General features: G+C 35.7%; 1 protein-coding gene across 7 annotated transcripts in view; it reads left to right on the plus strand.

Annotated features, from left to right (window-relative positions):
- LOC121739025 (supervillin-like) overlaps nucleotides 1-26858 on the plus strand; it is a 246601-nt gene that overhangs the window by 122299 nt on the left and 97444 nt on the right. For 5 of the 7 annotated variants that reach the window (XM_042131332.1, XM_042131333.1, XM_042131334.1 and 2 more), the window contains 6 exons: nucleotides 167-442; nucleotides 866-1042; nucleotides 1251-1586; nucleotides 3716-3849; nucleotides 5176-5961; nucleotides 7166-7269. In XM_042131332.1, the coding sequence (XP_041987266.1) occupies nucleotides 167-442; nucleotides 866-1042; nucleotides 1251-1586; nucleotides 3716-3849; nucleotides 5176-5961; nucleotides 7166-7269 (1813 nt within the window). The remainder of the gene's footprint in view (nucleotides 1-166; nucleotides 443-865; nucleotides 1043-1250; nucleotides 1587-3715; nucleotides 3850-5175; nucleotides 5962-7165; nucleotides 7270-26858) is intronic. The other 2 variants (XM_042131336.1, XM_042131339.1) reach the window with 2 other exon arrangements.

Consider the following 26858-nt stretch of genomic DNA (forward strand, 5'->3'; position numbering starts at 1 on the left):
CTGTCGTATCTTAGTTTTACTGCCCCTTATTAGGAATGATAGGAGTTATGAGTAAAGTACGTAGTCACGATATGGCGTGTCGGTTATTTTTCGGGCACGCATAAGATTTACTGGGCGTCTATTTCTGTTTCATGATCGACGCTAATAAAGTTTGTATTGATTTTAGGCGAGGAGCTAGGGTTGATTGAGAGTCAGGATATAAAGGAGAATCACGCCACTAACAGTAGCGAGGATTGGTCGCCCGCTTCCATAGAGCAGAGCCTCATTAAGATGGACCGGCAGAGGAAATCCACGGAGAATGATGCTCTCAGATCTCCGGATACGGGGAATAAGGATAGCGATGATGAGAATGAGCATTCTGGGTTCGCCCTGGGCCTCGTGAAGAGCAACAGCGTGGTGGCCAGAGCCAGCATGTGGCAGCAGCTGCAGCAACAAGCTAAAGGTGATTAATTGTTATTCTGACATCACTCTCATGTGTAGTAACTGCTTTATTTAGAGATTCGGTGGTACACTTGACTAATATAATTTATTAACTTTAGCTTTAAATCCTAAAAGGGTTTTTTTGTTTGCCAATTGGAAACATCTTAAAGGCGCCAACTTAGACCAGCTTGGCGAAACTGGCTTCCCTTCCTCGTACGACTCTTATTTCTAAAAGGGTTCTGGGTATTATCTGATTGGTTAAAAGCCTGTAAAATAGAAATTATCTGTTTTGGTATCAAGCCTGAAATCTTGAAGGTTTAATTTGACCGTACATTGATAAATACAAAAATACCCGGTATCTTTACTTTTTAATGGTCTAAAAAGATTCGAAGACTAAAAGTAATGTATTAATGTTGAAACTCATGTGATTTTTTCTCAATTTTAGGCCAGCCAAAACCGTTACTTCGTCACAGTCGCTCTAAGGTAAAGGAGGGACCATCCGTGACGGAGCGGTTTCCTATCCAGGCCGTCAGATCGCCTGTCAACAACGAATCGCCTGGAGAAGCATTCTCTCTCACTCAGTCTAAGAGCACCGCGAACGTGCTAGACAGAGACGACGATGGTGAGTGACCAGCTGGTTCATGTCGCTAAAATCATAGATCCTTTTATTTGCCCATTGTTCTAGCGTCTGCGGATACGATGCATGTAAATGCCATTACACAAGGAAGCTTCCGTTCTTTTATTGTTGGCTTTTGTTTCTTTTTTTGCATGTCCTCGACTCTGTGTATGTCCCGGGTAACGCACAATGTAATTATTGCACACGGTGGCAGCTAAGCTAGACGAAGACGACCCGGCGAAGATGTCACTTATGGAGAAGATGAAGTTGTTCAACTCAAAGTTGACTCACAAGCCGCCGCCAGCGGGGCTGCCCCGGCCGAAAGAGGAGCGGGTTCCGAGGGCGTCCCGCTTAAGGACCATGCCGGTTCTGGCGAGCCAAGTCCAGGAGGCGATGGAGCAGAACGAGAGGCTCTCCAAGTCCTTAACCCACGAGGACGTCCCCAGAAACCCAGATTTCCAACTCAAAATGGAGCTGTTCCGATCGGCGAGCTCTAAAAACACGTCGTTGCGCTACCTCATGAGAAACGACGCGAAGTTTAGGAGTCTAGGTCTGATTTTGTTTATTTGAGTTTGCTGGTTATAGCTTGTTCAGTTTGGGTGTTAACTAATAAGGTATGTACTAATTAGCCCAGGAACCGTTTGCTGTCGGGAGATTTGGAGTTAGTCCTAACTGTTGCTTAGACCTGAGTCTTGCAAGGTGTCTGAAGATGGGTATCGAAATTTTTAATTTCGGCACCTGTCCAGCCGCCTCGTATCAATTGGGTCTAAACAAACGTCGGATCTGGAACTCGAAACTCTTTTAAATTATTGCTTATGCTGTTTTGATGCATGATTTTGATACACTTAGGGTCTGTTACTACAATCTTCTGTCACTTTTTAGATAGCTTAATTTATTGTTTTGTCTCTGTCACTTTTATAAAGTGGGAAAGAGACAAGCATAGAAATAAGCGATTCTAAAGCTTAGAAGATTGAGTAGCAGGCTAATGTTTTATAGAACGTAGCTCCTAAAACTAATGCATGATTGAGTAATGTTTACTTTAATCCTTTCGTTTCAGTTTTAGATTGTATTGAGTTTGTAATGTAAATAAACTTTTATTTTAACTGTTGATTTGCTTTTATTTAATACTTTAACTTTTAAGTGGTGATGATCGAAATATAGAATTACTGACAGCTCTAAAAACTAATAAACTATAGTCTATAGCTAAGTTTGAAGTGAGTCGTCACTAATAAGCCAATACTAAAATCTCTAAAACGTGCTATGGTGCAAACCGAGAAGAGTCATAAACTTCACGAGCTTTTGCCCGCGGCTTTGCTCGCGTTAAGGAGTATTATTATATACAAACTTTCCTCCCGTATTTTAACCCCTTGGAGGTGGAATTGATTAAAATCCTTAGCGGATGTCTACGTCAATATCTACCTGCATGCCAAATTTCAGCTCGATCGGTCCAGTGGTTTGGGCTGTGCGTTGATAGATCACCATGTTAGTCAGTCACCTTTGAGTTTTATATATATAGATTCATATTAAATGTCCACATTTATATTCTGACATTTTGCGCCTACAGCCAATCCTTGGAGCATTAAGTTCTCTAATAATTGTTTTTGTACGAAAATGATGGATGGATGAAAAACTACGATTTCTGACACATTTCTAAGTTTCACAATGTTTTGCTATGCACAGATTTTTGTTCATCACTGCTTAACCTAACCCACTGTAATTATTTTATGGACTTTTACCTTAACTTATACTTTCTGCCGCAGCAGAGACATTTAATGTATGGAGCTTATGTTAAAATCTACATTAAATTAAGTAAATAATCATCAGATCTCTCTGGGTGGCCGTTAGGCCTACTTACGCCAGTCTGGGTTAATGTAATCTTGGATTTATTTGCTACTTTTATTTGCTATCTCTTTCTTTCTTTGTGTTTATTAAAAAACAATGCTACTCGACTAACGAGTATAATCTGGTCGCGTATAACGTAGAATATTTCATGTACTCAGCGCTTTAAATCTCTTCACACATCCGCGATAGCAACGTTTTGAACGTACTTAGTAACTCAGACTGGTGTAAGTAAGCATTACAATTCAACCTACTATAATAATATTGTGTACAAGTACAACATAATGAATTAACGACAATAACACTTGGGTGCTCCATTTTGACAGATGTTTGGTTTGGCGATTGACCAACGATTGTATATAGGAAGTAAATCAAGGGTACATTGCAGTATTTCTGTATATAATAATTTGTATTACATGGAGTTGTTTATGAATTAACCAAAGTGTTTCAATGCAGAGGCATATAATTGCTTTTTTAATGACGTTTTATTATTTCCAATTATGCCTGCAACGCCTGCAAAATAATATACATCATTCTGTAAAACAGAATAATTATTGTTTATAAAAAATGTGTCTTGTGTCTATGAATTTTCACTTCACAATTTTCTGTTAACTATGATTTTTGTGTTTTGGTTTTATAGTGTTCTCTTAATCGCTATGATTTTCAAAACTTAAACCTTTCTTAACACCAATGAAAATAATATTTTTATACTTAATGGCTAACTCAGCTTGACAACTGGCTACGTAATTTTCTGACATGCCTTATTTCTATTGCTATAAGGTCAAAAATTCCCTGTCTTCGGCTGCACCTATATATTAACACAAAATTATCACATTCTAGATCTCGACGACGACGATTCGCCAACAGAACGAGCCCAGAGGATGATCACACCAGAAGTACGAGGCATCTTGAAGACCGGCTCCACGACCATACCCTCCAAAACTAAAATTTTGGCTAAAGGAGAAAGCTCGGAGGTAAATATTTTTGTACTAGTAATGTATGTATGGATTACATGAGCACATACTGGATCTAGCGCACGTTGTAATGTATTATCAGAGAATTTATAAGCAGATGACGGATCTACGTAATTTGGCCGGTTTACGTCAATCTCAACCGAAATCCGACTAACATAGACGTCTCGAATAGAGTGAAAAAGACGCCGTTATGGTTCAAAGTCTGAGGGTGTAATAAAATTATTCGTTGAACTAAACTGAATACCAGCGTTATTTCACGCCATTTTTCTAGAGGCTAGTCAATCTACTTTTGCCACAGTAAACATGATTTGTTTCCCGTTGTTGTGTGGCTAAAACATGAAACTGCTAAAATGGATGAAATATTATAATATTAAACTTACTACTCTTGTGGTATATAAATAAAATCTCCATTAGTGTACTGGCAAAAAAGTATTTGCGTCGGGTTATCTCCAAACGAAAATACTTTGCCAACAACATAGGATCATTATGTTGGAACACGTGGACGTACCCACTCTTCAAACAAAATGAACGTTCACTGATATGGACCAGTTTCTTTTAAAGGATAATATTTAATGCGGTGCATTTATTTACTACGAGATGACCACCCATAACTCCGTTACGCGATAAATTAAATTAATTTATCGCGCTAGAAGTAAACATTTTTGCGCTACAAACTTTCCTGCGTCCTTTCACGTCTTTCAAAGTATCTCCATACCAAATTTAAACAAAATCGATTCAGCGGTTTAAGCATTAAGAGGATACACCAAGGGCTAGAGAAATGAAAAAAAAGTACGTGTAATATCTATAGCTGTCTCCCTTACCTCAAGCCTATACCGCAGAACGCGATAGAGACAACTGCAGAAAATCCAGGAAATCAACGATTCGTTGTCCCCTGATTCCTTCTCCAAAACTTAACTGATTTAAGTACTTTTTTCATTAAAGATTAAAAAAAAGGCTTGAGCTGTGTTCCTATGTTTTGCTTTTTTTTGTATAATCTAGTCAAATCTGTTTTCTGGACGTTTGAACACAGCGGAAAATCTGGCAATTTTTTTAGGTTTTTGAACGTTCATATCTTATTTAATAATTAAATTATGAAAAAAAAAGAAAACATAGGGACATTGTATTAGTGGCCGTAGATATTCAGGAAAAAAATTATAACTCTATTAGCATTATCCAGGGAGGAAACAGGGGACAACGTTTGTATGGAAAAAATGGCGGTGTGGAATCCTCTTAAGAGGTAACATAATATTAGTAAGGATACATAGTAAATATTTACATTGATGCCATAAAAGAATAAAGAAATAACTAATATTTTGTATATTTCAGGGGCTGAAGGACGAGGGAATCGACAGTTCCTCTGAAGATGATTCCGTTACTTCCAGCGTATCATCGTCAGAGAAGAGCTCATCATCAGAGAGTTCCGACGAGATGCCCGGACCCAAAGCCAGGAGGTTCCAGCGGAAAAACAAGCTCAAACAGTCCAGAACAGAATCTGACATAACCAGAGTCAAAGATCCGTTCCCGCGCAAAATACAACTACCAGGAGCGGCAGAGTTCAAGGAGAGATTGAATCAAGCTAAGAACCAAGGAATTTTGAATCAGACCAAGAACCAAGAAATATTGAATCAGACCAAGAACCAAGAAATATTGAATCAGGTCAAGAACCAAGAAATTTTGAATCAGGCCAAGAACCAAGAATTAATGAATGAGGCCAAGAACCAGGAGGTAATAAATCAAACTAAGAATCAAGAAATATTTAATCAGGCTAAGAACCATGAGATATTAAATCAGGCCAATAAACAAGTTTTAAACCATGCTAAACCACAGGAGGTTAAAGCACCAATAATGCTTGCGAAATTAGCAAGAAAGCCTTCCGAAGAAGCGAAAGTAGAAGATGATAAATTCAAGAAGATTGTCAAGCCAACTGAACCGCTACAGCTCGGCAAGCTGCGGCGGCCTATGGAAAAAGCTGTGTCTATGGATGAGAAACCGCCGTTGCTCAAAATATCCACGTTGAATCAGGCCGCTAAGAACAGATTCTTTGGGTTAGAAGGAAAGAATGAGAAGAGTGTCGATGAGCTCACGGCTGCAGTAAGAAAGTATATACAACCGGTAAGTAATATTACAATAATCTATATATATAAAACTCAAAGGTGACTGACTGACATGGTGATCTATCAACGCACAGCCCAAAACACTGGACCGATCGGGCTGAAATTTGGCACGCAGGGAGATATTATGACGTAGGCATCCGCTAAGAAAGGATCTTAATCAATTCCACCTCCAAGGGGCTAAAATAGGGGATTTAAGTTTGTATATAATAATACTTCTTAACGCGAGCGCAGCCGCGGGCAAAAGCTCGTGTTTTATAATCCGTTTAATTTTTTATTTATTTAAATGTAAACTAAAATTTAAAAAAAATGGCCGTTCTCCTATGTTATTGCCAGATTCATCTACTCTCTAGCGGTTTTGTTAAAATATTGACTAATCGTAAACGCTGTTGAATACACAAACTCCTGTTAATAAACATCTGAATTTTTTTTTTTTTGAAGATTGATTCGAAATCAAATTGAAGGTATATGTTATGTGATTACTGGTTAGATTATTAAATACCAAAATACTATCGGCATGCTTAGGTTATTCATTAAAATAACACCTGAACCAAATAGTTTCGTAAAGTAATGCAGTAGACCTTATACGCCACTTTTGTAGCTGCAACGCTATCTCTGTGTTACTTAAGCGAAATTCAGTCTTTTTGAGAAGATGTCTCTTTTTAATGTATGAAGAAATTGAGTTTTGAGTGATATTTTATGTCCCTGAAAATACAGTTTTTGCATCATAAACGAGTCTTGGCGTATTATTGCCACTAAGTAGGTACATATATTTTTTATACTAGTCTCATCTCTGTATCTTATCGTCTATACTCGTCTGTGCTGGAGATAGGCCCTGGCCCTAGCAAAGTACAAAGAGGTCTACGTACTTTGATACTAGATATGCCAATAATAAAAAAAATGTAGTATAACATCTTGGAGTAAGAATAATTGGGTGCGTTGATCTACATCAATTAACATAATATCCAACTTTTGAAGTGTTATTATTCAGGTGTTTTGATCTATATCAAGTATCAAATAATGTATTCCACGTCATACTAAGCCAATAATAGGACTTTCTGTAGTATGACCTCTTGAAGTTCTAATAATAATAATTTTGTGTTTTGGTCCGCATATCGAGAATAATTGGGTGTTTTATTTATTTAAAAATGACACCTGTGGTATCTGTCTTGTAATAATTATTATATTATCATCTCTTATCTTAGGTGAGCAAGTCCCTGTCCGTCGCCGCGATGGAGGGCGGGTCGGGCAGCGACGGTGAGAGCAGTGGCGGCCGGGAGGTGCGACACATCAACACGCGGCGACAGAGGTCAGTCACTTTATATTACCAACTTGCTTTTACCCGTGGCTTGGAATTTTGAAAACGAAATAATTTCAGAAAAAAAATACATTTTATACCTACATAAAACCAGCTGACCCGGCAAACGTTGTTTTGTCGTATAAATTGTTTCTAGTCTTATAAGTATCTTTAAACGAGCAATTCTTGTTTATATATAATTGGAATCTCGGAATCGGCTCCAACGATTTTCATGAAATTTAGTATATACGGGGTTTCGGGGGCGATAAATCGATCTAGCTAGGAATCATTTTCAGAAAATGTCATTTTATTCGTGTTTTATCGAATACCGAGCAAAGCTCGGTCAAATAGTAAAAACCTATTCTCAGGTCTAACGAATGTACTATCAGAGAAGTTGATTCCTATGCAAATCGGGGACCTAAGTAGTTTGTTTGCGTTACGTCAAACCCAGCTGACAGATCACAATTAACATTGAATTGACATATTCGACCAAATAACTGTCAATTGCATAGGAATCAACTTCCTCGATGGTACATACAAAATGTTATTAAAATAGGTTGAGTCGTTTTGGAGGAGTTCGCGCACAAACACTGTGACATGAGAATTTTGTATATTAGATAATATTATGTTATTCAGAAACACACCAGCCTTCTATCGATGTTTAATTTTTTGCAATCGGACCAGTAGTTTCAGACAAAAAAACAAACTACTTCTTTATTACGTTAGTGTACATTTTCATAGTAAACGTAAAGCAAAGAGACATGGACTCAACCATACACTGTAACACGAGCCAAAACAATAGCTAGTAATGATGACTTACAGATTACCGCAAACGATTGAGTTTTTTGTGACCATTAAATATATGTTTGTAGACCTTCCTTTTTTACGCGTTTTCCGTCAGCCAATCAGAGGTGCCATCTGTGGCTAATTAACTTCAGTAACCGTACATCATATTATGATTTATTATTATTATTGGTCCGGGCGACAAAACTAATTGTTTCAAAATAATATGTTATAGCTTGAAATTCAAAACTGTTCGGTTTACGTCAATCCCTGGCAAATATAAAATATGTAAAAAAATATAATGATTCTTAATAAAAAATGTGGGATCTACGATAAAAAAGCAACTTTCTGGGCATAACCGCATATCAAAAAAACTTTGAAATTAACATAAAAGAACGTCACAGTCGACGAGTCAACAAAAACGTTCATAACAGTCGGAAGTCGGAACATACATAAAAGTCAGAACGTCGGAGTCAAAGGCAATGGTATGCGACGGTGCGTTCAGAAGTCGCAAACATTTTCACCATTAAATTTGCAAACTGATGCCACAAATCGCGATAAACGAAAGACAAATTTTTGATATGCAATATGAAGTTTCGAGTTACATTAATATTATGATTCTCATACGTCACTTAAGACTTTATATTGAAGATCTGTGGCAAGTATTACACGCATCAATATTATAACGATTCCGTGATAATATTGATGGTGTAATAGGCCGAATCGCTGTATCACAGTACACTTGTGAATCGCGTGATACTAGAATCGTGATAATTTAACGTTCAAAAAAATGTAAAGTTCAAAATTTTTCTGTGATTATATTATATGTGTATGATAGACAGATACAGTGTTGCCACTTGCCACCTTAGCACAGCACTTCACAGCAGGTACTGCAGGCAGTCTTTATTTTTTATGAAATAAGGGGGCTAACGAGAAAACGGGTCACCTGATGGAAAGCAACTTCCGTCGCCCATGGACACTCGCAGCATCAGAAGAGCTGCAAGTGCGTTGCCGGCCTTTTAAGAAAGAATAGGGTAATAGGGGAGGGTAGGGAAGAGAAGGGAATTGTAGAGAGTAGGTAGTGGAATAGGGTAGGGGATTGGCCCTCCGGTAAACTCACTCACTCGGCGAAACAGAGCGCAAGTGTGTAACACCTGCCTATGAGGTCTGTTCTTCAAAATATTCTTTGCCACTTGTATAATTTGTAATGATCCAAACTCCAATAAAATCAGTTAAATTATAATATCACAACAACTGCAGACGTCTTATAGAAAAAAAAAACTATGCCACCTGCACGTAATTAATAATCATATTGTTATCATGTCAAGTTAATAATGTTTTGCACATTTTGTATTTTCTTTGCATATTTATGAGAAACTACCGAAATGTAGGTGGTAGGACATGTGAAATAAATTGTTGTGTAAATTTTTCAAGGATTGGCGATAACAATAATTAGCAAGTCTTCTACTATTCAATTACAATTATTTGACAGTCTAATGATATATAGGTGAGTTATATATTTCTCTTTATGGATATATAATATTATAATATTATTATAACTAAAAAGAGAAATAGCGAAAAAATGTCTACTGCCCATTTTTTCTTTTTTGGAAGTATTATGAATGGTGTTTTTCGCGGTTGGTGTCGTTTGTGTAAACAGCCTAGCAGAAAAAGATAAGCCTTATGTAACATTGCGGTAATCGTGCCCATAACGAGATAATGATTGGGTAATTTTGTCCACAAAAACCCTAAATCTCCACAAAAAGGCGATGTAGTGACTAGTGAAGCAAAAAGTTAATCACTTTTCTTGGATTAAAGAGAAAGTTATTATGAAAGTGCTGATTACACTAGGTACTACTAATAATATAATAGTCATTTCATACCTACAGAAATTTGACTTTTAACAATAATTATTTTGAGGTCACTTATGGAAGTTAAAATCTCGATACATGCTCGTGAATAAACAGTATAATTTATGTTAGTCTCGTGGCTACATTTTTAGGGTTCCGTAGCCAAATGGCAAAAAACGGAACCCTTATAGATTCGTCATGTCTGTCTGTCTGTCCGTCCGTATGTCACAGCCATCTTTCTCCGAAACTATAAGAGCTATACTATTGAAACTTGGTACAAGTAGATGAAATCTGTGAACCGCTTTAAGATTTTGATGCAAAAATGGAAAAAATATTAAAAAAATATATGATATACATTACTACATGGTTCGAACGAGATCTAGCCAGTAGTTTTTTTTTATACGTCATAAATGGTAAACCTTAATTTAACTTTCATTAAATCAACTGAAATATGAAAATAAATCAAAAGCCTCTTAATTTCATAAAAATAAACCTTATTGCTGCTGCGGAACTCTTCATGCAGGGCGAGTCCAACTCGCATTTGCCGGTTCTTTAAAATAAATAAACTAAGGCAGGCTTGCAACGTCAGCCCAGTAAGCCCCTCAGCTACAATTTAGTTTCAACTTTAAAATTTAAGTTATTCGTCATTTGTTAGCTATACTTGTTTTTGTTGTTGGTTTTGCTACAAGTCTTGCCGGTCGGGGATAGCCACCCCAGTAAATATTCTAAAGCGTCGATCAGAAAATTCTCATTAAACAGGGTCATGATCAGTAACACATTATTAGCTAAGCCGTGTTACTAAGAGTAACTAGTAGGTCACATGAACAATGAATGGTGTGAAGACAAGAGTACACTTTTTGCTCAGCATAGTTATAGAGGTATTATAGTAACAATAGAGAATAAGAATGAAGATCGTCCTTTACCGTTGTACCAACCAGGTGATAATCATAAGTATCATGAGTTTATTAGGCTACATCAATCTCCAGTTCTGATTATATTTAAATAATACTGATGATTCAAAAAGCCTCTCTTCTTATTGGATGATTGATGGATGATATTGTGTCTGTCTACTGCCTTCATATAATTGACGTCTATCCCATACTTACATAGATCTCTAAACTTTCATAATTACCTATTTGTCCATCGTGCTTCAATGTAGAGGCCGCATAATATAAAACCATAAATAACACGAATGACGTCACAGCTGAACTTTCACTGGGTATTCCGCGTGACGAGAGCCGAGAGGTGACGCCTACCGTGACTCATCCACGGAGTTATCATTTATGTTATCGCTTTAGAGGTTGTTATTGGCAATTAATACTTACGATTGGATTTTGTAAGTTTGGATCTATTTGTGCAAGCTTCCCTTAATTTTAATATCAACATTTCTAGTAAGGTATGAAACTTGTAGTGTCTCCAATATGTCTATGATTTTTAACGATATTATGTGAATCCTAAGTGCGAATCCAACCAGGGCCTGTAGACAAGTGGCAAAGCGCTAACGCTAACGCTAGCGCTACAAAATGTATGCGATTTGACATAAGTCATCGATTCGCTAGCGAATACTAATGTCAAATCCATACATTTTGTAGCGCTAGGGTTAGCGATAGCGTTAGCGTTTTGCCACTTGTCTACAGGCCCTGGTTGGATTCGCACTTAGGATTCACATAATATCGTTAAAAATCATAGACATATTGGAGACGAAACATATTGGTAAGAAAGATACAGGCATACATTCGTAAAACATAACCAACCTGACATTTTCAGTAAAAAAATTCTTAGATGTTAGAGCGTGCAGTTAAAGAAAACTTAGCTAAGTATAACTTACATTAGCGATTTCAGGTAAAACCAGTGCTCAAATATCATGATGAGTTTATATAATAATAATCATGTAACAGTTTAAAAGTATCGCGCTAGACCTAGGAAATAATAAATCTAGATTTTGCTATATCGAATTGAGACCTAACAACGTGCGTTCCGGTAGGTGTTGCACAATCGCTCCACAAACCCAGTAGCTGATTGCAGTGATAACTTGCTGGGTTTCAATAAAACGTTTTAATTTAACTAACTTTCTTACTATTTACTAACAAATGTATAGGAGAAAGATTATAACCCGCAACTGTTTTGCGCAAAAATTCGTATATCGCGCCCGGAAAATCATAGGGTATAATTTTGCGTAATGAAAAGTGTCCCATGTCCTTTCCTCAAAGTATTTCCATACCCTTCGGCGATTTGGACCGCTGAACCGATTTTGTTGAAAGTTTGTTGCGCATTTACAACACTGCATTATTAATTAACTGTTCAAGGTGTGCTGTCTGTCATATATGATAAATAGTTTTATGAATAAAGGTGGATATTGCTTACACCATATTGAAAATTTTCGAGTATCTATTTTGCCTACGACGAATCTAAATATTGAGTAATGATTTTGTCAGGGCTCGGAACCGGTTTGAAAATACCGGTTTATTTCGGTTAAAAACCGGTAAATATATCGTTCTTTTATTTACCGGTTAAACAAGCGAACGGTTTTTACGTAACCTAAATGGTAAAGATTACCGGTTACTAACACACAAACGATTTTGAAAACCCATATTAACCGGTTAATTCTTCGATCGCGCTTCTTGGAAATCTATTTTTATCACTTATCGCGGCCCGCTTGGGCCGCTTGGGAGTTGATAAGATAATTTCGCTATTATTTTCACCTATCTTTTTTTAATTTTAGAATGCTTTTTATTTATTTTAATATTTAATTTAAAAATAAATGTTAGATTTGACATACAGACATCTAAGGGCCGGGACACAAAGACACGAAACGACGTCGTATAGTGTTTTTGTGTCCCGGCCCTGAGGGCCAACGCTAAAGCACGGGCGGATACGGGCGCGGGCGCACGCGTCTAAAGACCGCCGCGGGCCACGAATCCGCGAGCGGGCACCGATCGCGTGCGCCCACCTCATTTAGTGCTTCTAGTATAATTTTTATCTCGAGCGTGTACAGTTGTGTCGAGTAGATTACCATGGATTAGTTACTAATTTACTGCGAAAAGCGTACGCCCGCGCCGTGTGCCCACCGTACGCCGTAATTTAACGGTCGTAATAGGCCTCCGCGCGGCATTTTTATGTAGCGCGCGCGGCTTCAAAACCGAGCACGTCACACTGATTATTTTTTAAGGTATTAAATATTAATTTAAAAAAATAAAAAACTTATGGTGTATTCCGAACACTTCAAAGAATTCGCTCCCGTTGGAAATTTAACTTAAAGTTAATTTTTCAACAAATTGGACAAATGTAAATTTTCTCGAACTTCCGTCATTGTACATAAAATTTTTTTTTAAATAATTTTCGTAAAAATTTTTCAGTTCGTGGAGCCCTTTTATATACATACAGATCACGCCATAAAAGTAAATAAAAATCAATACTTTGTTTAAATAATAATTTTATAACTTATACAAAAACATAGAAATCCAAGTAGGTAATATTGTCAAAAAAAAATTGTTTCATTTATCATCACATAATTGTTTTATATTAATGAAAGACATGTATTACCTAACTAAAAAGAAAATCTCCGCCATTTGTTGAAAAAAAAATTAGAAACAAATGGACAACTTCGACGCTTTTAAAAATTTATTTTTCTTAACTTTATGCTCTAGAAAATATTATGATTTTTAGAATTAACTTTTTTTCTTAATAACAATATTTAATTGTTTATAATTTTTTTTTATATTTCTATTGTTTAACCCTTAATTAGGCGCATAAAAAAACTCACACAAGTAGTCGCATGGGGTCTCTACTGACCCCAAATTAAAAATTAAAATTAAGTTGAAGAAATGAATAAAACGAAGTATTAATTTTGCGAATTGTTATAATGCTTTATGATAATTAATCTCAATAAGCAATAACCTTAATTTGCCTTTATACAACTAAAAAAATCAATCAACTACTGCTCTGTCTCGAAATTTCTTAAATATCACTATGGTTGTGATCGAGATTTTTTTTTGAAACACTGAAGGAAGTAGGTCCTGAGCTAATACTGACAAACATATTTTCCTCATTTGTATGATTTGTTACGCACTTCTGGTCATCACCCCCTCATCATCATCATCATCATCACCATCCAGGATCAGGTCAGGGATTATTTTAGGCATCTCTGGGCTCTTAAAATATCTTGTCTACCGATTTATTCCCGTCACAAAACGGTGCATAGTTAGTGAAGGCTAGGCTCGCAAAAAGTATTTTATCTTCAGAAACCTTCCAGCCTCCAGCCTATTTCACTATCAATATTAATTTTAACATTAGAAATATTTAAAAAACGATTATAAACAATTAAATATTGTTACTTATTAAGAAAAAAATTTGTTTCTAAAAATAATAATATTTTCAAGAGAAGAGTTAAGAAAATTTTTTTTATTGTTAAATTATGTGATGATAAATGAAACCAAATTTTTTTTGACAATATTACTTGGATTTATAGTTTTTTGTTCAAGTTAAAAAGTTATTATAAACAAAGTATTAATTTTTTTTAACTTTATTAAATGTTTGTATAATATACTAGATGTCCCGCGTGGCTTCGCCCGCGATAATTAAGAAATTTACAGAAACCGTACATTTTCCCATAAAAAATAGCTATACTCCCTTCACGTAAATATTGCCATAAAAATTGCTCCAGTAGTTCGTGAGATAAACCCTTTCTAATATTTCCCCCGTTTTTCCCACATTTTCCTGAGTTTCTTCGGTCGTATTAGGTTAGCGTTATAATATATAGGTTTATTCGATAAATGAGCAATCTAACACTGAAATAAGTTCTTAAATCGGACTTGTAGTTCCTGAGATTAGCGCGTTCAAGCAAACATACTCTTCAGGTTTATAATATTAAAGTATATATTTTTTTAAATTATCTCTTGACAAATTCGAGTCTCGATCTAAAAGACTATGAAAAGTACCAATAACAGGGTCATAATAGGCTCATAATCATGGGACGATGCATGGTTTAATATTATGGTAGTGATGATGATGATGATGAATGTAATTTGCATAGTAGGATATGCTTTCCGTTCTTAAAACAACGCCGAAACTCCCAATCTTGTATCTATAAAGAATCAGGAGTTCTCTCAGCACCTTCCGAACCACGGTATACCAGGTATACCTCGGTGCAAAATCTTACTTTTTTGTAGCATATCCTTAGAATACTTCTCTCGAAACCGAAGTCACCACATGTTTTCCTATAAATTTTGAGGAGCTCCCTCGATTACTTATGGATCCTTCATCAGATCACCACTTTTGTGAATATAATACCAAATTGAGATTATACCCTATATACCAAAAGAAAAATTTTGAAAATTCGTTTACAAACGGTGGAGTAATCGTTGAACATAAAAAAACGAACATAACACCTCCCGAATTTGAATTTTGAAAGTCGGTTAAAATTGTAGCCTATGTGTTATTTTGATATATAAGCTATATTATTGTAAAGTTTCATTAAAATCTGTTCAGTAGTTTTTGCGTGAAAGAGTAACAAACATCCATACATCCAAATAAACTTTCGCCGTTATAATATTAGTAGGTAATTTATTACTTATTCAAATTAATTATTTTCCAAGAATCTGCGATCGAGGGATACTTATTAGGCTTGCTCACTTGAGTGTTTAAAATTACCCAGCAAAATAACAGCACAATGTTGAGGACGGTGTTAATTTCACTAACTGCAACGCCAGACAGGATAATGTGACAATAACCTCTTGTAGGGCTGTCAACTTTGAAACTTGAAAAATAAATCTTAGGGCGGCTTCGCATTACTACTGACTACAGAACTCCAATCCGATCCTGTGAAGATACGGTCAGGAGTAGACGTAGAACTATTTCTTTGCTATTAGCTATACACACTAAATTCAGCTTCCGTGAGTCTTGGTTCGGATCGAATCGAAAATCAGATCTTAATTCGATAAAGAGATTTTTCTCGAAATAAATGAAAAGTACACCGTCACAGGTAGGTACAAAATGAGTCATAACTCATAAGTAACTTATACTCTACACTCTTCTATTAGTATCAGTCCTTGTAACAGGTCCTTGGTAACGTCAGTCTAAAAGTTGTTAATGATTTAAGCTTGAGAAGCATATTGTGTATCTACACAATATGCTTCTCAAGCATATTGTGTAGATGCGCTTTCTATTAAACCCATAATTTAATATATTATAGTTGTGTTGACAACCCTGCCACCACTAATTGTATGTCGTGAGTCGTGACCCCAGATGGCCCCACGTTAACTAGCTCTATCACCACAATAATACCAATAAAAAGAAATCCTATCACCATTATATCCTGTTAATATAAACGCTATCATCAACGCTATAGTTTTAATCCTATGTATGAAACTGACGATGGAAGGAAACATGTTGAAAATCATGTCCATACACAGAAAGGCCGATTCAGTTGAACTGATCGCAGACCGATCTAACGGTTGACCGGACTTTTTTTAACCTACAAAGTTAATTAATAGGCTAGGAGTTTTGGTCGCTTATATTAAACACTAGATGACCCGGAGAACTTTCCCTGGTCTTACAGAAATATTTCAGGACCAAAATGAGCCAAATCGGTACAGCCGTTCTCGATTTTTAGCGAGACTAACAAAATTTAAAATGATTTTTATTTATATAGATAGCTAACAAACCATGGCTATCATTGAATTGACGTAACTCGACGAAATTACAATATAGGTCCACCTGACTTTGAATTTATGAAGCCCCAAGCGGCCACATCCGGCCGCGATAACAATAGAATATAAGCTATTGTGTCTCGTTTTTCCGCGATCGAAAGGTTTCATTGATGGTACATCCACGCTGGTCAGGTCGGTCTGTCATCAGTTCGAACCGATCGGCCGTTTATAGGAGACTTTATAAGCTTGTCCGTGTAAATCCCCATTAAAAGTGACAGCAGAAAATGCAGTAAATATAATCATTAGCTGCCCAGTCTTCCTACATGCCCATAACACTCAAGGAAGTGATAACTAATCGCGTTATATAACTGTTTCCTCTGATTTCACCTTCTCTTGTGAGATATGCACTGATCTAATGTTATAGAGGTAGAAGTACGCATCGCAAGCGCCTTTTCACTTATGCCCAGTTTTTGTGGTTTTAAGTTAATCACTAATGCAAAGCTTATATCGCGGGCTTTAAGCGCGGCAACAGAATCAAGAAATTCAGTAACGAAAATAAACCTGACACCCCTCACTCGGAGGTGCGGCAGTTCGGCAGACTTCGGCACGGTGTTTGTGTGCGTGCGACCTGACGTATGTGAATTATAATTGCATATTAGGTTGTTAAAAATGCAATAGCTTTACCGCGGCAGTCCCCGAGTGCTTGTGAGTTGCAGTGAGAGTTTTGGACAGGTTTTCCTTAGTTTATCTTTTCACTTGCGTTGTTTATTGTTTGAAATCAATGTTGATGATAGATGAACTGTCTACCTCTTATCAAAACAGATGCTATGATGTTTTAGCGGTTTAAACGAAATTGAAATTTCAAGCGATGTCATAGGTACTATTTTTAGTTTTGTACACCTATGTCTCGTCAAGTCGCTCTTCGTTTCTTTATGATCCGACTCTTAGTCCTAAGTCCTGATTAAACTTCCCGTATAATATCAAAATTTATATGGAAATCTGTGCGTCATTATTTTGATTATTATAATTTAGAGCCATTTTTTTGTGAATATTAGACATTAGAGGTTCCGGGTGCAACCACAGAGGAGTTTCAAGTGCGTTTCGGTTGCCACGTGTATCGATTCCCTCGGGGTCATAAACTCGCTTGTCTAGACTCAGTCTAGACTTGAGACGTGATTTTGACCTTTTTAGGTTTTGCATTAGGTTTCATATGATTTACGTGTGTGTTAAAATAAAGATAAGTTATAAAATATCTTCTTACTTGATGTGGTAGAGAATTTAAAGATTTAATTATACAGAGTGATTGTTTACTCCATCTCGAGACTTTGTAAAATACCTTTTGAACGCTTTTTAGCTGCCGCTTTCCTATTAATATTATGATGACAGAACTGCATACTAGACAGAAAATTAATTATCTAGATATATCTTATCTATCCTAAGAAACTTCTTTAGAGGGGTTGAGCGCTTTTTTTTCTCAGGGCACGTGACCTGATAGAAAATTCATAAGACGGAAAGAGAAAAGATAGCCAACGTGACGTAGGAGAGTAAATATATTTTTCTACAGCACTATGAAAACGTATGCCTGAGCTGTTTCCTTTTAACTTCTTCCGGCACTCCCGGAGTGCAAACCATTGTTCTTCTCATAACATCTATACTACAAGGTACACTAATCGCATAATAATCGCGCATGACGTAGTACTCTCGGTTTCGACATACGTTCCGGTGGCGATTGTGGGTTAGTGGCACGCGCACTGCCGTAAATACTCACGTTACGTCAATTTGACTATTGCTTTTAAATATATTGCAGTTATTGAGTGCATCTAATTTAATCACGCTAGTGTTCAGACGGAAAATTTGTTGATTCCTCACGCAAAAGCTACTGAACGGATTTCGATAATATTTAGTACTGTGATAGTTTGAGTTCCGGAAAAGGACAGAGGTTAGAAGAGAGGACAGGGTAATAAAAGGACAGAGGTAGACATATTGGTTTAAATAAAAAGTATTATCTTATATATAAAATACTCGTGTCACAATGTTAGTCCGCGTACTCCTCCGAAACGGCTTTACTGATTTTAACCAAATTTTATATGCATATTCAGTGGGTCTGAGAATCGGCTACTGGGTAATTTTTATATTGATAAGTGCATTTATTGAATTAAATATATTAGTGAATTATTACAACTCGAGACTGACGGCGACCATTGTTTGTGCGACGGGATAGCGATGGACGTTGCCATGGTGACATACTTATTTAGTCACTTCAATAAAATAATACGGGCAAAATACTTTATATGGCAAAGAAACGTTTGCCGGGACAGCTAGTTATCCTACAATTTTTAGGCTTTCAATTAAAATAGATAAATAATAAAAATCCATCGTCCGGCTTGACTTTGTAAGCGTTTTTTGTCAAGCTCCAACTGATTGTAGATAATATGCATCGTCAAGTTCCTTACTTTTTTCTTTGTCGAAGTAAAAAACGTGGGAATCAATAAAAAGTAGAAAAAGTAATTTACCGTTCAAAACCGGAACCGGTTTTTTAAGTTTAAAAACTTGGGACACGGTATAAATGGTATTTTAAATGACATACAATATCTTGGTTAGTTCAAGAATCGACTTCACGCATATTTGAGCTTGATTTCAATTAACTTTTGAGAGAATTGTGCTGAATGTGCATTTTTGTCATCATGATGACGTCATTCATGAATTAGAATGTGTATGACATCTAATTAGTTATCATTGTACCTAGAGGCGCGATTTGATCGTTCAAAACCTACCTAAAGTCCATACAGTGAAAAGTCACTGTTGCAGAAAGTTATTTATAAGACCACTGCTGGGTTATCATACTATACACGTTTGTATTGTGGTTGTAACGTTATTTGAAGCGACACCAAAAACGTTACTCTTATTGAAAACTACATCTCAGTCTTGCACAATGGTTATTATTACCGTAATAGTAATTCGGCTACATAACCGTATGTGGGTTACTTTTCATTTCTAAATTACTGATTGACACACTGACTAATCTTATACCAGTTCTCATTTTGATACATCTACGCCAAACTAGATTTTAATAAGACTTGTATTGTTGTTTTTTAATCCTTGAAAATTAACTAGTTTAATGTTCTGTCTGCTGCTCTCATCTTTACCTTTAATCCAATATTTATATTATAAAGATTAAAGAAAATTATACGTGCATCAATTGGTTTAAAAACAGCTGATGTTCGCGTAAAATAGTGTCTCACAGGAACTGTACATTTTTCTGTAAAAAGTAACCGATATTTTTCCCCATACTCTTCTTTGAATCTTCGTCAAAATCGTTCCCTTAGTTTCGTAGCGTATTCCATGCACACAAACACTTGTAGTATTGTAAAATACAGATGCCTTATTGTTTTTATACCCAGATTGGTACTAAATACAGTACAAAAATTCGCATTCGCATCCGAATATGGATGCAACGAACTTTATTACCTATATTGGTCAGATGCAAGTATTGTGTATTGGTATACATAAGGTAATACTGGTTACATGTTCCTGGCCTTGATCTGACCACACTGACATTGAGTGTTGTGTATCAAAGTAAACTTTTAATCTAGCTAGCTTACGTAGTACTATTTAGTAATCTGTGACTTAGCGATTCTCTACAAGGCCGTTTGGAGCCAAAATAAGTACTAAATTCATATTAAATACGAATATCGATGCATCACGTAGGATAGGACTCTGAACAGCACTACAAGTAATAAAGTAAAATTTGAGTCTTCGGTTATTCACTTATTAAGCGTCTATACTCGTCATGTCATCAGTAATCTCTTCTATAATACCTACTCTCAATAAATGTAATGTAACATAGATCTATGTATACGGGTATATACAGGTATTACGACAGCTAAACAAGCATGATGGAAGATATGATCTTAGAACTTGTTATAAAGTCCATTTATAAATCGAACAGTACCTTAACAGACATGCGGATTTGCTCGCTCCTAAGTTGTATTATATAAATTACGAAACATGGTCTTACTCTCATTTGAAATTAACTCCTTAAATTTTATGTCAAACCCTCAATTAAATTAAAGTTAAGTAATTATTAAATGTCTCTTGGTGCTGTCGTAAAATATTTGCATTTCCTTATCTTTAGAGACACCAAAAATATATTCTCTGTATATCAAGACCGTTCTGGGCCATTAGCAAAAAGCCATCGTTGATTAACATCTGGTCTGGTCAAATTCCAATTCAACTTCGGCAGTAATATTAACGGAAACATAATATCTCTAAGGGCATTGATGATGATGTTATTAGCAATTGTATCTGCCCGGCGCACAGCCAGCATAAAGGTCGGCTGAGCAGATGTACAATACAGTGCGTGCCTGGTACTTTGTTGTGCAATCATCTGCCTTTCTAACTACATATTATATTATATTTCTTTATCCCTCTAAGAATTATTGTGATACAAAGGAACGCTGTAGGATATGAACGAAATTGTCTATGTTACAATAAGAATTCAGTTTGTGTTAGAAGTTTCTACTTGGATTTTATTTTGTATATTTTTAACATGACCGCAAATATGTTTGTAAAGTTGTTGGGGTTTTTTGTGATATTTTTAAAACATTTCGCTTCCTTTCTTAATTTCTTCGCGAAAAAACTATATTTTGCCGTGTCATAGAACTCATAAAAGTATTTCCATGCCAATATTACATGAAAATCGTATAAGCTGTTAAGCACGACCAGCTAACAGACTGACACTTTTGAATTAATAATTTAGTGTGGATAAAGCTGTTAGTAGCAGCTGTTAATATAAAGAAAAGTAAGGTATTGCATAAGTGACATTACAATAAGTTACTATTAGTGTGTTCATCTCATTAGTGCATTGTCTCCGTGCTCTACTTCTCTAGGCTGGAGCAAGGCTATATAATGTAGGTTGATATTACTATAATAAACGCATAAACCTCCTGACGCAGTCGAGCAAAATGTCGTGTCTCGTAAACGTAGGCAGATAAAACTAAAAATCCTTACACACTTACACTAACCTAACCTAACTTACCACTTTACTTTTAGGATTTGGTAAATTATCGTGTACATTCATAATGGCAAGAGAGCCAGTAGGCCTACTACAAAACCGTTTTGAGACTCAAACAATCGGACGAGAATGCCGCGTCCTGCTCTAACAGCAGCCAGATCTTCGTCATTTTATAAGAGCACAAAGTTTTTGTCTACATGTCTTCTACAGAGGTAAGGTTAAATCACATAGGTCTGGCTGCCCCTGTCTCTTACTCTATCTTATATCTTTAAACGAGCAATTATTGTATATATATATAATTGGAATCTCGGAATCGGCTCCAACGATTAACCGAGCTTTGCTCGGTCAATTAGCTAGTTAACCTTATAACTCGATATAAACCGTGTATGGGTTTTTCCTATAGGGAACAGCAATAAGATAGACTCTTTTGTGATTGCTTCTCTACAATTTTGTTTACCAAGACTTACATTTGAAAAAGTGCCTAAAGCCCAGTTTCTAAATGCAAATTTAGCCACCGAATGTCCAGTGTCCTACCAAAACGGTCCCATCAGATATGGTACCGTTATGACCTGAACCTTATCTTCTATGCTAATGCGCGTATTACCATCTGCTTAGCATACTGTAGATACTGTAAAAGTAGTCAATGAAAGGTTATAGTATGGCTTCTAGTAACTGTGTTATATACTTTCGCGAATTATGTACGTCATTTGTTTGATAGATAAAGAATTTTAATAACTATTTTTGTGCTTCATACCTACGATCATGCGAAAATGAATAAAAAGTAATTTGATAGTATTATTTAAATAATGCAATAAACCAGTGTTATTTATTTTTTGGTATGTCTTCTACAGTAGTTACGAGTGTTTCTGCATTTAATGCTATTTTGTCGAATGCGTCCGAAGAAGAAAGTTAATGTTTTTCAAGTGTACCTATGCATGTTTATAGCACGATCTGTGTCCTAAACAACTCGTCGAATTTAAGCTAAGGAATGAGAGTGACACAGGTTACATAGCCGGCAGGTCCCAAAAGGCAAAATCTATATAAATAAAAATGAATTTTAAGTTTCATAAATCTCGATAAAACTCGAGAACAGCTGAACCGATTTGGCTAGTTTTAGTACTGAAATATTCGTGGAAGACCAGGGAAGGTTTTTATCAGGAGAAGAGTGATACGAAGTTCACCGGGTCATCTAGTTTTTAATATTATCTTTGAATTAAAATGAAACTCTGTTATATCTCGTGTATCTGGGTTGTATCATTGAAACATACAATGTATGCAGCTGATCTAATTTAATTGAGATAACCCCCACAGGTTGTCATTGTTTATTCATTCAAATGAACCTTTTGTTTATTCAGTTCTATTCAATGAATATTTTTATACCGCTCTACGTAGAGTTCGCGACATTGTTCATTGCAATAGACTAGATGTTTTTTTTTTTTTTTTTTTTATTAAATAAGGGGGCAAACGAGCAAACGGGTCACCTGATGGTAAGCAACTACCGTCGCCCATGGACACTCGCAACATCAGAAGAGCTGCAGGTGCGTTGCCGGCCTTTTAAGAGGGTATACGCTCTTTTCTTGAAGGTTTGCAGGTCGTATCGGTCCGGAAATACTGCTGGTGACAGTTCATTCCAGAATTTTACAGTGCGCGGCAGAAAGTTGCGCGAAAAACGCACTGTGGAAGACTGCCACTCATCAAGGTGATGAGGATGGTATGTTTTTCGCGTGGGACGATAGCGAAAAGTTGCAGGTGGTATGATTCCGAACAATTCCTCAGAGCACTCCCCGTGATACAACCGACAGAGGATGCAGAGTGAAGCAACATCTCGGCGTAATTCCAGGGGGTCCAAGCTGTTTGAAACACTATGGCAGTCAACAATTCGAGCAGCCATGCTGTTGCGAATTCGTTTGCATCGCAGGAACACATTTTTTCGGGACATAAACTGTTTCATTTTCTTTTGTGGAACTCAAAGTGTCTTCATTTACGTTCAAATCGGCTAAGTGGTTCGGTTAGGTTATTATGTAACAATATTTAAAAGATTTTACAAATTCTTTGAAATGTAACAAAGAGTGACTAAGAGGAAGAGCTTGTTAAAAATACGTATTTAAGTAATTTGTTACTACACAATAAGAACAATAGAACGCGATGGTTACTCTAAGAAATCACAAGTAATAGAGTGGTAGAGTCGTTAGCAACCTTGACATACATTCATTTTATTTTAAAGCTACTTATGGACTTAGAAATAAATAAAATACTAGATTTTCTGGTTTTTTACATAAATTAAAAAGTGAATACAAATGAAAGACTAAGAGCGTTAAAAGATGTGCATCGTACTTTTAATTTTATAGCATTAACTACCGAACCTACTATATTTAATTTAAAATTTTCATCATTTGCATTAACTTAACAATAACTAATTAATTCCGTTTTCCGTGTAACTGTATATTATAGTATACTACATATTATACAGTATAGTGTATACTATAGTTTGTTTACGCAGCGGGCGCCTAACCGACTCTACCTCAGTCGGTCCTGCGCCGTTATTGCGACCGCACGGGTTGCGGCAAAAAAACAGCTGGTTACAAAAAAAAAACAACCGAGTAAAAATTATAGTGATATTTAAGTGTGTGTCTGTGTAATGGATTACTAGTGGTTGTTTAACTAGGTATGTTATTGTTGTGTGTCATAGAGTTTGTTGTCTAAACATTACGAGATGTAGTCAATCAAATATTTTGCCGGTTAACTAAGATTGAAATCGATATTATGATGCAGAACCCTAAATAAATATAGGTTTAATTTATAAAAAATGGCCCATATTATTTGTTTTTGGAATATCGGTAGTTTTCTTATTTTTAAGTACTAATTATATGCTATGTTTTTTTGATCATGCTTATGATATTACTAGTAAGTCATGCATACCAACCTATTAAAGTATCGTTTACTTATCAGCCAATCTGAGTGTCATCAATTGTAGATTGAAACGATTTACGATAGTTTGAAATTTAAATGGAGAAGTACGTTTATATGGAGATTTTTGGCAGTAATAAACAAGGTTACCTTGCACTTTTTCTTCAGTTTAACATTACAGATACGGATTGTCATAAACCATGGAAATAGTCCAAAAAATTTTTTTTCCAACAATCCGATAAAACCAACAGTATGCTGTTGGCTTTATTGAAATCAGCTTAAAATTTATATCAAACAGTAGAAATAACGCAAGAATACTATGTTCTATCAATATTACTATCCAAACCTACGGTTCAATCAATAGCATACAATTTAGCTTTAAAGTTTGCTAAGCAGTCTAAATAGTGCAATCTGAACACGATATATTTTTAAATACCCGGAATATCAACAGCGTACAATCAATACCATAGAATTTAGCTTGAATCATTTAGAATCTTCGTAGAAATGAATGGAGACTCGTGGATAGTCTGTGTTATAAGGTCGACGCCTTGCTGCGACCCTGCACCCTGTCTGAGGGGTGAGTTACCCCTGTCCCCTGCTCACAAAATATATCGACAAATAACAAGACTTGTCTCGGCATTTTTGGCAAATTATAAATTATGATAATTTGTGATTCTCCGTGTCTGTTATTAGTAGAGTAGTGTGTATACAAAGAAATGTTAAGTTGACGATGATCGAACTTAAGAGCTAATAAAAATATTTGTATACTTATTAGTTACAGTTCAGAAATGGCCGTATCGATAACGTGAACTTGTCTGGATGTTTGAATGGGTAGAATATACCTAGAGCCTGTTTCACCACTTCCTGATAAAGTGCCGAATAGGCTAGCTACAACTTTTTTTACAGATTTTTATCAAACTCTATCTGTCAAGTTAAGTGGTGGATAGCCTATCCGGCACTTACCAGGAAGTGGTGAAACAGACCCTTAGTCTCTTTAATTCTGAAATAATTATAGGTATGATAAGAAATTTAATAAACTTAATTTGTTTTGTATACTTTATTGTATATACAAAATATATAATACTGTCTGTATAGTTAAAACTTAATCTAAATACTTGAGTCTATGTTATGCCGTACGCGGTTTATTTCTACTAATTAATTTAAGTCCCCTATTAAATAAAGTCAGTAGTTTGAATGCTACATTAAACCAAACAGACTACTAAATATTTTTTTTTGCTTTGCCATTTATTATAATATAAGTATGGATAACAAACCATTTTTTGTCATGATTGTAACTCCTAAATTCATTTAGTTTTACTAACAAAAAGTATGAAATTTCATGAACTAACGGACTCTACAAAATGTTTATTATTATTACTTTTCACATGGGTTTTGTTTTACACACATTTAACTGAAGTCAAGGTGAATCATAAGTAATTAACATATTAAGTAATAACATTTAACCATTAGAAATATTAACTTTGAACCTGTTTTGGGCACACCTTCACGGAAATAATCGGTCAAGTGGTCACGAAGGGTTGCGTACCGTTATAGTGCAAAAATAGGCCAAAAATCGTTTTTTTTTTGTATGGGAGTCCCCCTTAAATTTTTATTTTATTTTAATATTATTTTTAATTATGAAAGTACAGTAAAGGCATTTTTTTTATTTCAAGTGCTTACCTGTTTCCATTATAACGTTTTTTTTGGCTCTTTTGCTCGTTATCAAGCAAAAAAAAGCAAAAAAAAAATACGCCAAGCCAAAATTTTTGTATAGATAGGAGCCCCCTTAAATATTACTTTTATTTTGTTTTTAGTATTTGTTGTTATAGCGGCAACAGAAATATACATTATACTTACAATCTTTGAAAATTTCAGAAGTCTAGCTATAGCGGTTCTTGAGTTACAGCCTGGAGACAGACAGACAGACAGACGGACAGACATTGAAGTCTCAGTAATAGGGTCTTGTTTTATCCTTTGGGTACGGAACCCTAAAAATAATGTTTGCGTTATTATTTGTATTGCTATAAAATACTTCATTAGCTTTTTTTCTAAAAGGAAATTCCCGATTGTAATGTAGGTACTTAGTAGGTACTTATTTTTACGACCAAGACTACTATAATGATGCCTCTCAAGCTCAAAACTGACTATCCTTTATGGCCTAGAACCTGTCAAACCATACATACGTGTATATCGCATACCAGGGTCGTCGTTACTACGTACTTATAATGCCGTATTATTTTACGGGGCACCCGGGCCACAGGGCCAACGTGCGTAAACAAAACTTTATATAAAACTTATTTTTTTTTCCAAGATATAACAAAAGTCAAAAAAGGCAACCTTTCCAAGGGTCCAAAACAAATTTTATGACGCGCTACGGTTCTGTTGCATACATACACACAC

The sequence above is a fragment of the Aricia agestis genome, chromosome Z, assembly GCF_905147365.1.
Source record: "Aricia agestis chromosome Z, ilAriAges1.1, whole genome shotgun sequence".
Classification (NCBI taxonomy): domain Eukaryota; kingdom Metazoa; phylum Arthropoda; class Insecta; order Lepidoptera; family Lycaenidae; genus Aricia; species Aricia agestis.